The following is a 12,204-nucleotide window of genomic DNA, read 5'->3' as shown; positions in this document are numbered from 1 at the left end:
GCCCTGGTCCGCAGCAGCACATGTGTGGCACTACCACGGTAACCAAGATGCGTGAGTCTTTATCATCACAAAGATGCTCCCCTATGTGTCTGTGTAGTCACCCTCCCCCGCCCTGAGCCCTGGCAACCACCAGTTGCTATGCTTTGCTGTTTGCAGACAATTCTATAACTGGAAATGTATTGGCTTTCTCAGGTGACTCACCTTGTATGGTCACCTGCTATCACAGATGTGACATGCCACTGTTTCCCTAGTGCAAACAGAAGGCCGTGATGGCAACTGGGTTTGGGTGTCCTGCTCCCACTGAGCCCTGGGAGCCTTTTGGATGCCCTCCGACCCAAGGCCCAGTGTTGGACACATTGTTCCTTGTCTAGGGGCCCTGCTGCCCTAAAGGGGCCCTCACAGCTCTGCTCCAGGTGTCGTTCACCTGGAAAGGGGTGGAGGGAGCAGGCTGGCATGCAGTTCTACCTGTGACCTCGGTACCTGGGTCTTCCTGTTGGGGTGGGCCCACCTCCCACCCCACCACACCTGCTCCCGCGAGCCCTGATTCCAAGCTCTGTGCCTCCTTGGGGGAGAAAGCTGTCTCAGCCATATTCATTCAGCTTTTACCACATCACTGCTGGTGTTTTTACTGAATCGGGGAAATTAATGATAGGTTTGGGATTTGTTAGGGTTATTTTTAGAAACCTGTGAACTCAAATAAATGGCTCTTCATTCTGGACTCCAGAGCTGGGGAGGGGAGTGTGGGTGGAGGAAGAGGCCCGGTCCTGGGCCTTCCTGCCACTGAGGACAGGAAGTGTCCCCGCTTGGCTGGTGTCTGTTCATGCTGCCAGGGCCAAAGCACAGCCCGGGGTCGCACTGTGCCCCAGAGCAAGGCGCTGATGCTTCATTAGGGGAAGCCAGACAAGACGCACAGTGAACAATGTAGCGAGTGCTATTCCCACTGCCCTGGAGAAGGGCAGCCTTGCCCTGGCACGGCACAAGCCACCCTGAGGGGCACAGGGTGCCCGCAGACCAGCTGAGTCCCTGCAGGGCACGTGGTTAGGGTGCGTGTTGCTAACCAGCCTTGGAAGAAAGGCCTGGCCATCTTCCTGAGTGTCAGCCCTGGACACCCAAGGGTGCACAGCTCTGCTCCAACACGGGGTCACTGCGAGTCAGGGCCCACGTGACGGCAGCTGGGGTGGGTTTTAAACGACGCGCTGGGCCCTCTGCCAAGCACTGACGTACGAAGGGAGCCGAGGGCAGAGTGGGACTCGGGGCTAATTGGCAGACACACCAGAGGCTCACGGGCTGTGGGGCAGTGAGCCAGTGGGGAGGCGAGGACTGGTGAGCAGAGCCCCTCCCCGACACGTCTCCCCCTGGGGGCGCTGCAGAGACCCGTCCCAGACACAAGCCTGCCTTTCAGACCAGGACATGGTGAGTCCCCGGGGAGGGGAGAGAGGCTCTCACATGCCCACCCACGAGGGCCACACAGGTGGGCAGGAGGGATCCAGGTTCTCAGGATGCAGGTCTCGGAGCCCTGGCTTGTCCTGCCCCAGGAGAGAGCTTGGCTGACTGTCTTACTGTGTGTGTCCCCAAGGAGCACTTGCCCTCTCTGGGCTCACCAGATGGCCTGGTGGTGTCTGTACACGGCCAAGGCGTTGCTAGCATCCTGCGGTACATGGCCTCTTGTGTTGCTGAGAGCTGCGTTCTGTGGGGGCCCTGCATCCTAGGGCGTGTGCCCCAGATGAGAAGGCATCGGTGGGTTAGCAAACCATCCTCCCTGTCCACACTGGGTGCCAGCCGCTCGCTCCACATTCCCACAGCAAGGCCCGCCAACTGCAAAGAGCCCAGGCACCGTGTGGTGCCCAAAACTGTCTGAGGTTGGCAGATCTGCTGTTCGCGGGGTTTCCTTGGCAGCTGTGGTTTCCCACACTGGTGTTGGAACGGGACTTGGCCAGCGGCTCGGCTGCACGGGAGGCTGGGTTTGCTCTGACGCTGTTCCCCTGCGGAGGTGGGAGCGCTCCGCACCCTGATGCTCCCGACTGAACCCTCTCTGTGCACTGTCCTGCAGTCCAGGGTCCAGGAGCTGGAGGTGAAATGCCGTCTGCAGAGTGAGCAGTTCAGCCTACTGTCCCGGGAGCTGGAGAAGTGCCGGCTGCACGCCGGGACCCTCGACCTGCTGGCCAGCAGCCCTGTGGCCTCCCTGGACTTCCCCTCGGCCCCCGGCAAGCCCTTCCCACCGTTCATGAATGGGATTGCCACCTCCATCGGCAAGGGTGAGTGCCTGTTCCGCCCCCTCGGCCGGGGCTAGTGAGGGTGGCCAGCTACCTTCAAAAGGGGTGCTCCTTCTCCAGCAAGCCCGCCCCAGAGCAGCGTGGCCAACGCTCCACACCCAGGATGAGAGCCAGTCTCCGCGGCGTCGGCTCCAACTCGTGGCGACCCCATGTGTCAGCAGAACTGAGCTCCCTGGGGCTTCAAAGACTGAGTTTTTCAAAGTAGGTCCCAGGCTGTTCTCTGGGTGGCCTCCAATCTCCAACCTTCTGGGTAGCAGCTGAGCGTGTTAACCACTGTGCCACCCAGGAACATCTTACTGTGTGGCAAGTCAAAAACAAACCAGTGCATCGGAGTAGAAGTGCGCTCTATGGGTTTTGAACAGCCAGTGTTTGGGAGGTACATGGCTGGGACTTTTATCAAGGTCCCTCTGTGTGGCCTTGAATCCCCAACCTTTGGGGCAGCAGTTGAGGGTGCTGATCGCTCACACCACCAGGGGACTCCAGCATAACAGTGCCACCGGCGCCGTGGGCCCTTGAGTTGGTTCCAGTTCTTAGCTGCAATGTCATCTTCACAGAAGGAGCCTGCTGGTGCAGTGGTTAAGTGCTTAGCCGCAGATAGAAAGCTCACCATCTGCTCCATGGAGAAACGTGGTACTGTGCTTCCATAAAGATCGACAGCCACGGAAACCCTGGGGCAGTCCTACTCTGTCCTACAGGGCACCGTGACTCGGAATCGCCTCCACAGCAGTGGGTTTTATCAGCTCTTCACTTTGTTTGTGTATCAGTCAGCATGGGCTAGTTCCAGTGCAGAAACAAACAGCCCCAACCTCAGTGGTTTAAAACAGCACAGGTCAATGTCTGCATTAGGCTCCGTGTCCCTGTGGGCTGTCAGGGAGTTGGAACCACCAGGCTTCACACGGAAATGTGCTGGACAGAGGCCCTGTCTCAGGAATGCTGCCTTCCTCATGTAGGGGAAGGAACAGGGCCAGTTACACAAACACGGGGCATGTGGCCTCTGCTCACCACAGTGCTCCTGTCATTGGCCGGTTTGCCGAGACCTATGGCTGTTTGCGTGTGTTTACCTTGCGCTGACCGTGGGCCTTGGGGATGTGGCAGCACACAGACAAAGCCCATCCTCCTGCAGCGGTGTCCACAGGGGCCCCCACGGCTGGCCGTTTCACATAAGCTTCAGTCCCGGCGGTGTCCACAGGGTCCCCCACGGCTGGCCGTTCGGCATAAGCTTCAGTCCCGGTGTTCTAACTGGATGGGGCATGAGGTCCGGTGGGCGGCTCTCACAGCCACTTTGCTGGAGCACTAGGTTGTGTTTGAAAGCTCTGTGGCCCCCCTGGCGTGGACTCAGCTGGTCAGAGAGATGGTTAAAGCTGGAGGGAGCAGCTCCAGGCTCTGAGTGGCCAGGAATTGCAGGGAAGGGGCGTGGCGTGGTGTGGATTGAACTAGTGTTGGAGTCCAGACCCTGTACCTGCGGGTGTGAGGCTGTTTGGGAAGGCTTTTCTTGTTGTGGGAACGAGGCAGTGTCAGCAGGGTGGGTCCCAAACCTGATCACTCTGAGACACGGCAAGAGCGGAGCGGCACAGAGAAGGCGCGCTGGTGGTTCAGCTAAGCACCTGACTGGTAACCTAAAGGTCGCCAGTTCGAACCTACTGCTCAGTGGCTCTGCAGGAAAAGACCTGGTGACCTGCTCCTCTAAAGGTTACAGCCCAGGAAACCCTCCAGGGAAGTTCTGCTCTGAACATGGGGTCGCCATGGGGCAGAACTGGCTCCATGCCACCAGCAACAACAAGAACAAGACAGGCATGGAGAAGCCAGCACAGGGGGGGAAAGAGAAGGCGTGTGGAGGTTGCCAAGGAATGAGGAAGAGAAGCCGAAAGACAGGAGGCCCTACCCCAGACCCGACAGAGAGAGCCTTCCCTGAGAGCCGGTACCCTGAATTCCACCGGAGAACAGGTTCCTGTTTGTTAAAGCCGCCCCTCTGTGGTGGCTCTGTAACATCAGCACCAACTCACTCAGACAGCTGCTGTCACATTCACATTGGAGACTGACGCCTGCTCGGATCTGCCCTTCAGGCCAGCACTGGTCCACGTGCACAGGTTTCCCCTGTACGGACATGACGGGGCTCAGCCACAAGGGTGGGGCAGCAGGGAATGACTTTACAAGTCTGCTGCCCAGAGTACATTTAGCCATAAACTTGGCCCTTTGGCACTTCGTAAGTTTCAGGTAGGAGGCTTTTGGTCTTCAGTTACACAATTCCATCCTAAATCGGCATGAGCCCAGAGGAATTTCTTAGTCCTCTGGGGGCGGGGGGGAGAACAGCCAGTAGGACTGCATCAGGTGCAGCTGGATCCAGGGGCTGCATCCACACCCCCAGCAGGAAGTTTCTCTCCCTGCTTCTCACAGCCTCTGTTCTTTGGTGGGCTCCGTTCTCAGACAGACGTACCCCATCCTGGTAGTAAGATGGGTGCAGGATCTCCCAACCCCACATCTTCCACACAGGCAGCCAAGAAGGGTGCCTCTCTGTGACTGGTCCTGTTAAAAGCCCTCTGGCGGGACCTTCCTGTGTCGTTGGCAGTGTCCGCCACGACCACCAGTGATGACAGTCGGGGGGAGCTCAGACCAGGGGCGGGCGCAGAGAGCCGATATGGAGTCAGTGTAGGAGGTGGGTGGGTTCCAACTTGAAGAACCGAAGCTGGTACCAGCGAGGGGTGGGTCTGGGAAGGCAGACACCTGCGTGCCTTTGGGATTGACTTCCATCTTTTTTCAAATTGGTCTGGGCCGGTGGCCAGGTCAGGAGAGCTCCCTTGGAAGCCACTCTGTGATCGGTGACTGCATCCTGCCACTTACACGCCCCAGGGACACGACAGAGCCGCCATCCCTCAAGCCTGCCTTTCTGTCGAGGTCCAGAGGCCTGAGATGCAGACCCGAGTCCGACGTGAGTCCTGTCCTGGGCGGGTGTCTGCCTGCAGTGCTGTGCTGTGGGCACTACCAGCTGTCCCGCTTGGTCCCGGCTCCCCGCCTTCCCTGCTCCTGGCTCTCCCCTCCCCCGCCTGGCTCCCAGCTCTCCCCCTTCCCCCCTGCCCCTTTGGGTCCTGTCCTTCACCCCATTCATCCCCATAGCCCTCTGTCTTGAGCACCTGTTGTGTGCAGGGTGTGGGGTCCTGCCCTCGGGGAGGTGACAGGAGGGAGGGCCACAGGTCACATCAGGTATTGCTAACACAGGTCACGTGACACAGGTCACGTGACACAGGGCCAGGATGACCGGGGGTGGCTGTGATGTGTAGGGGCTCTTTCACTCAGCAGGGCGTTTGTAGTATGTTGTGATCAGGCGCCAGAAGGAGCCGTTTGGTTGATGCGTTGTGGAGGCGACGATGGGGGAGATGCCTTTTGGGGTCGATCAGAAGGCAACATTGGGATTTTGGAGTGGGAAGCCGTTAGATTTTTCCCTATTCTCACCCTGCCTTTATTTTTCATTGTGAAAATGTACCCCACAAAACACGCACCATCTCAGCCATTCCCATGTGTTCAGTTCAGTGACGCTGGTCACGGTTTCACGTCCCGCAACCACTGTGTCCGTTTGCGAATCCCTCTTACCGTCGTTAACATAAGCTCAGTGCCCCCAACAAAGCATCCCTTCTCTCTCCCTCCCAGACCTGATAATGTTTGGTTTCTGTTTCTCATCAGTAGGGTCATTCAGTGTTTGTCTTTCTGTGACAGGCTGGTATCACTCAGCATCGTGATTTTGGGGTGCCCCCGTGTAGTGGCGTGCCTCAGGGCCCCATGGGTCTCTGGCTGAGTAGTCTCCATCCTGTGTGTGGACGGCACTGTGGGTCTGTCATGTGTTCCCTGGACGGTTTTAGGCGAGGAAGGGTGAAAGGCCCCTGTGGCGTCTGTGGGGAGCGTGGTCTGGGGAGGAACAGGAGCAGAATCCGGGGGCCTGGCGGTCATTGCGCACCACTGCTCAGTCCCCTGCTCTCACTGCCTCAGTGGCCCGGCTGGGTGAGCTGCAACTCCCCTTCCGCCATCTACCTGACCCCCTGGGTAAGGCTTGCCCTGTGGGTAGGGTCATCAGAATGGAGTCGGGGAATTGGGAGGAAAGGGGCTCTCGTGCCTCCTCTTCCATGCAGTCCACCCAGACTTCCCTGGCATCCTGATGCATAAGGCAGCGTTGGACGCATGAGAGGGGACGCGTGCCTGCCCCAGTACGTAGTTTCCAAGGAGAGGACACATGAGAGGGGATGCGTGCCTGCCCCAGTACATAGTTTCCAAGGGAGAGGACACATGGCCTTCATCTCTGTGTCTTCCAAGGAGCCTTGCCAGGTCCTGTACATACCCTGGGCCTGGCTCCACCACCGTCCGCACTTTAAATGATGTGGGGGAAGGTCTTCCCCTGGAGTCCTGTCTTGCTGTTGGGGAACCGAATTCTTCGTTAAGTGTCCTTTCTCTGTGACTAAGGAGTCTTCTTTAGGGACAACTTTCATTTCTTGGTCCACACCCAGGGCTGGGAGTCGCTGCATGGTACAAACAGTTAATGCATTCAATGCTAACTGAAAAGTGAGTGTTCCCACCCACCCCGGGCATTGGAAGAAAGGCCTGGTGACCTGCTTCTGAGAAATCGGTCATTGCAGGCTCCGTGGGCCCAGCTCTGCTGACACGTGGGGTCATATGAGTGGGACTGCATGCAACAGCAGCTGGTCCCAGGGTGCTGGTAAAGTCTGTGTGTCAACTCGGCTGGGCCTGGTTGAGTGGCTGGGCAGCTGAATGTAATTTTCCCCATGATAAGACTGGTAATCAGCTCCATGGTGGAATCTACTGGGAGCAGCTGAGTAGCTGTCTTTGGGATGTGGTCTGCTTCCTATATATAAAGAGAAGCCTTGGGGATGGTCTCTAGCTTATGGCACACTTGAACCCTGCATGTAGCTGTGTCTTTGTTCAGCAGCCTGCCATGCTCTGCCGACTTTGGGAACTTACAGTAGACTTGAATTAATGGCCTGCCGTGTGGTCTGGTAACATTGGGACCGTGCCTTTTTACTTGTCAACCTTGGGCTTGTCAGTCTCAGCAGCCAGCAGCTGAGTGAAGAGATGCCTCTAGTTCCAGTGGGCTGGGAGCAGGAGGCAGAGCTGAAGCCCAAGGCTGAAGGGCTTTCACCCAGCCCCTAGAGCCTGGTACTCTGAACTCGGACTGAATGGCTCCAGACTGTAGGAGAATAAACTCCTGTTTGTTCAAGCATCCCATTTGTGGTATATTCCTGTCAGAGTGGTACTAGGGAACCAGGACACCAGGCCCGAGGGTACAGATGTGGAAGCGTCCACCCTGGAGGCCATTTCCCCAGGAGTCTGATGAGAAGGGCTTCTGCGTGTTGCAGGCCTGCAGATCTCGTAACCTCCACCTTCAATGTATCTTTACTAGATGGACAATGAACAGAACTCCAATACCTCAAAGCAGAGATACTCCGGGAAGGTCCACCTGTGTGTCGCCCGCTACAGGTAAGGGTGGTGCTCCCGGGCACTCTGCTGGCTGGGAGCACGGGGCACCAGGGCGGAGGGCGTGAGGGGTGAGGGGAGCTGAGGGCTGTCCTCTCAGCCCTGAAGAGAAGCAGCGTTTCACTGCAACTTAGATGATGGGTGTCCCGGGAGCTGCAAGTGGGGAACTCACCGAGCTGCTGAGGGGTGGGAGGCTGGAGCGGGGCTCGGCTCGGGACAGCCCGGGACAGCACCTCTCAGGAACCACCCACAGAAAGGCCTCGGGTGCAGTTCCACTCTGACACAGGTCGGGCTGCCGTGCCGTGGAGTCAACTCCTCTCAGCTGGTTTTTATTTTGCCAAGAGGTAGGTCAAAGAAGGTTACAAAACAGTGTTGACGGTCCCATCTCTAGTGAGGAAGTTGCGTGTGTGGACGATGATGGGGTTAATTTTTCTTCTTTGCTCGCTGATTGAAAACGGGTCTCTGTGGAGGAGGTGGCAGGTGCGAGGAGCAGTGTCAGCCCCGAGCCTGTCATCGGTACAGAGGACTCTGCGAGTACCACCTGGCTCCAGGATTTCTTTTGTGTTATGTCTGTGTGAGTGAGCAGCTGCCTGGGTTTCCGGAGCGTCCAGAGGACTCCTCAGCACTGGACTGTGGTGTGGGCTTGTGGTTTTCAGTGGCGGGGACAGAGTGTGCTAGTCCCAGCCTCCTGCCCGGCAGCGGCCTTGGCCGCGGTCTCCAGGTGCTGCCCTAACCAGTGACTCTTGTCTGCCTGCAGTTACAACCCCTTCGATGGGCCAAATGAGAACCCAGAAGCCGAGCTGCCACTCACAGCAGGGAAGTACCTCTACGTGTACGGAGACATGGACGAGGACGGGTTTTATGAAGGTCTGTCTGCCGCATTGTGGCCGGGGCTGGGCGCACACTGGCTTGTACCACCCCCACAGGCTGGCTCAGGGCCCTGGCGACCCTGCAGCTCCCGCTTCCTGGCCGTTGCCCCGCCCCTTGACCCCGCCCCCCCATAATGACGGGTTTCTCCTTCTGGCAGCTGCAGAACAGAGCTAGGTCCCAGGCTGGAGCCCTGAGATCTCGGGCATTCTGAAGGCTCATCGTGTGGATGGCGGCAGGGCTTCCTGCTGAACATTGGCACGTGCAGGGCTGACGGGCCTCTGTCCGCCCCTCCTCTGTCTGATGCCTAGCACCCTCGGGCCTTTTGGCCTGGCGCTGGCACCCTCAGAGGGTGAGCTGGTCGAGATTGCGGCTCTGTTGGTAACTTGGGCGGTCTGGCCTGAGTCCTGGCTGGGCCCTCATGGCATGTCCATTGACATCGGAAGGTGCACTTCTCCATCCAAAGTGCATTCCCCGTAGTGGCTGTTGTCGCTGGAGGAGGCACGTGGGAACACATCCTTCATAAACCAATGCTCTGAAGGTTGTGTTCAATGGCTCCCTAAATTGTCCAAGAGCCCCAACAAACATAGGGTCCTGGTGCCTTCCCGATTCCCCGAGCAGAAGGAATGTTTCTTGACAAACTGTCAGGTTTCGCTTCCACGATCTCGTGGAGTTTTGAGGGAGCTGGTGGGGCAGCTTGGCTCTTACCTGGAGTGTTGTAGGAGGTGGAGCCAGGGTGTCCTCATGGGTCAGTGCCCGTGAGTGGGGGGCCCAGGCTGTGGCTGAGCCACTGTTTGTTCACCAGGGGTCTCATTCTGGTGGTGTCCTCCCAAGCCCTTTCTCTGCAGCTGGTGGCAGGACAGGGTGACTTCTTAACACAAACACCTGTTGTCAGCACTGCTGTACACACCGGCGTGGAAATCTGCGCTCACATGGTTGTTGATGAGCCCTTGGTGGAGAGCTCTGGGGGCTTCCACACCGGGCCAGGTACCCACACAAACTTCTCTCTGTGCCTCGGTCTCCTCAGCTGAGAATGGAGGTGGCCGTGAGGCTGAGGAGGTGGCAGCCGGCATGCTGACACGGGGCCTGGCCAGTAGTGACCGCTCAGTCAGTGTTAGCTGTGGTCAGATCCCCGCCTTCCGGGAGGGAGAGCTGGATTCCAGTCCTGGCCAGTGCACGTCATGTGCAGCCACCACTCATCTGTCCGCGGAGGACTGAGTGTCACCGTGAAGCTGAAGAGATTTCAGGGGACTTTCCAGACTGAGACGGGGAACACAGGCCTGGTGATCTGGGAACCAGCCGATGAGGACCCTGGGGACCACGGGGTCCCACCTACAGCCTGACCTGGGGACAGCACACCAGGCAGCGTCTCCTCTTGTCCATCTGCAGCCCGACCATGAGGACAGCGTGGGACCAGGCAGGGTCTCCTCCTGGTGTGTGTGGTGTCACTATGGGTCAGGCTCACTTGATGGCAACAATAAAGAGAAGTTAGACCATTCCAGCAGCTGGAGTCCCCACTGGGCCTGCCTGGAGCTACTTAGGTAACCAGTATCCACAGCCACGGAGCTGCTCAGGTGACCGGTGTCCACAGCCATGGAGCTGCTCAGGTGAGCAGTGTCTACACCATGGAGATACTTAGGTGAATGGTGTCTGTGGCCATGGAGATGCTCAGGTGACTGGTGTCTGCACCACAGAGCTGCTCAGGTGAGCAGTGTCCACACCCAGAACTGCTCAGGTGACTGTTGTCCACGGCCATGGAGCTGCTTAAGTGACCGGTGTTCACACAACAGACCTGCTTACGTGACTAGGTCTGCAGCCACGAGCTGTCAGGTGACTGGTGTCCGCAGCATGGAGCTGTCAGGTGACTGGTGTCCGCAGCATGGAGCTGTCAGGTGACTGGTGTCCGCAGCCACGAGCTGTCAGGTGACTGGTGTCTACACCACAGAGATGCTCATGTGACTGGTGTCTACACCACAGAGATGCTCAGGTGACCAGTGTCTGCCACGTGCAGGTGGTGTTGACACTGAATAGTCTCCTTTCACACCAAGTGGATGCCTTGGGAATTCGTTCAGATGTGACAGTGCTGATGTGGGCAGGGTGTGGTCACTTCACCTTTCAACTCCCATTTCCTGTTAGTCCTCAGCCAAAAACTACAGGAAGTTTTTTTTTTTTTTTTTTCCCACCTCCCACCACCACAGATTTGACGTTTGTTAGTCCTTCTAACTCTTGTTTACTAAGCAACTACTGTGTGCCAGGTGCCACTCTGGGACTAGGTTGGGGGTTCTGTGCTTGTGAACAAGACAGAGCTTCCTGCCCTTGTTGGGAGAGGGCTGTCAGTATACATACACAGACAGGTCCAGGTGGGAGCAAGTGCCACAAGGAAAGCCAGGCTGTGGTGGGGGAAGCTGCAAGTGGCATCTTAGACGGGGAAGGGTCTTGTGGGCAGATCCCACAAGGCTGAGGCGCACATGCGTTCACAGACCCATTGCTTTGCCATGTGGTCCGATGACAGAGAAGCACATGTGTGTGGCAGGATATCAGGGTCCCTGGTGTGATGGCTGGGTGACAACACTGCCCTTGTCTCCAACAGGTGAGCTCCTGGATGGACAGAGGGGTCTGGTGCCTTCCAACTTCGTGGACTTTGTCCAGGACAATGAGTCACGGTTGACAAGCACGTTGGGGAGCGAACAGGATCAGAACTTCATCAACCGTTCCGGTGTCGGCCTGGAAGGGGAGAGCATCCCCGACCCCCTCTCCCCGACTCACACTGACGCCAGCATCACAGACAACGGTGCGGGGATGCTGGACGCAAACATCGACGAGATCGGGGAAGACCTTGTGCCTTACCCTAGGAAAATCACCCTCATCAAACAACTCGCCAAAAGTGTCATTGTGGGCTGGGAGCCCCCGGCCGTGCCCCCGGGGTGGGGGACCGTGAGCAGCTACAATGTCCTGGTGGACAAGGAGACACGCGTGACCCTCGCTCTGGGGAGCAGGACCAAGGCACTTATTGAGAAGCTCAACCTGGCGGCCTGCACCTACCGCATCTCCGTGCAGAGCGTCACGAGCCGGGGCAGCTCGGACGAGCTGCAGTGCACGCTGCTGGTGGGCCGGGACGTGGTGGTGGCCCCCTCCCGCCTGCGGGTGGACAGCGTCACCCAGACCTCCGCCCAGCTGTCCTGGCTCCCCACCAACAGCAACTACAGCCATGTCATCTTCCTCAACGAAGAGGAGCTGGACGTCGTGAAGGCCGCGAGGTACAAGTACCAGCTTTTAAACCTCAGACCCAACATGGCCTACAAGGTGAAGGTTCTGGCCAAGCCCCACCAGATGCCGTGGCAGCTGCCTCTGGAGCAGCGGGAAAAGGCGGCGGCCTTCGTGGAGTTCTCCACGCTGCCCGCAGGTGGGTCCCCGGGGTGGGGAGCACTGAGGTCACCCTGGATGTGGGGACAGCTGGGCAGGAGGCGAGCTGCCCACGTCCACATTGCTCTGGAGGGCCCCTCGCGTCACTGCCACAGAGAACCCCCAGGACAGGCCTGGGTACGCGTTTGAGAGTGAGCACTTGGGTTCTGGGAGGTGGCTCGCTGTT

General features: G+C 58.2%; 1 protein-coding gene across 1 annotated transcript in view; it reads left to right on the top strand.

Annotated features, from left to right (window-relative positions):
* The window catches only part of RIMBP2 (RIMS binding protein 2), a 64,870-nt gene that overhangs the window by 20,353 nt on the left and 32,313 nt on the right, over window positions 1–12,204 (top strand). The window contains exons 3-7 of the mRNA XM_042782843.1: window positions 2,051–2,255; window positions 5,054–5,199; window positions 7,675–7,751; window positions 8,506–8,615; window positions 11,206–12,018. Of these exons, the coding sequence (XP_042638777.1) occupies window positions 2,051–2,255; window positions 5,054–5,199; window positions 7,675–7,751; window positions 8,506–8,615; window positions 11,206–12,018 (1,351 nt within the window). The remainder of the gene's footprint in view (window positions 1–2,050; window positions 2,256–5,053; window positions 5,200–7,674; window positions 7,752–8,505; window positions 8,616–11,205; window positions 12,019–12,204) is intronic.

Source organism: Orycteropus afer, unplaced genomic scaffold (genome assembly GCF_000298275.1).
Source record: "Orycteropus afer afer isolate SDZICR_OR568_19922 unplaced genomic scaffold, OryAfe1.0 scaffold00489, whole genome shotgun sequence".
In the NCBI taxonomy this organism is placed as follows: Eukaryota; Metazoa; Chordata; class Mammalia; order Tubulidentata; family Orycteropodidae; genus Orycteropus; species Orycteropus afer.
Note: the sequence above shows the minus strand (reverse complement) of the source record. Positions and strands in the feature narration are given on the sequence as shown.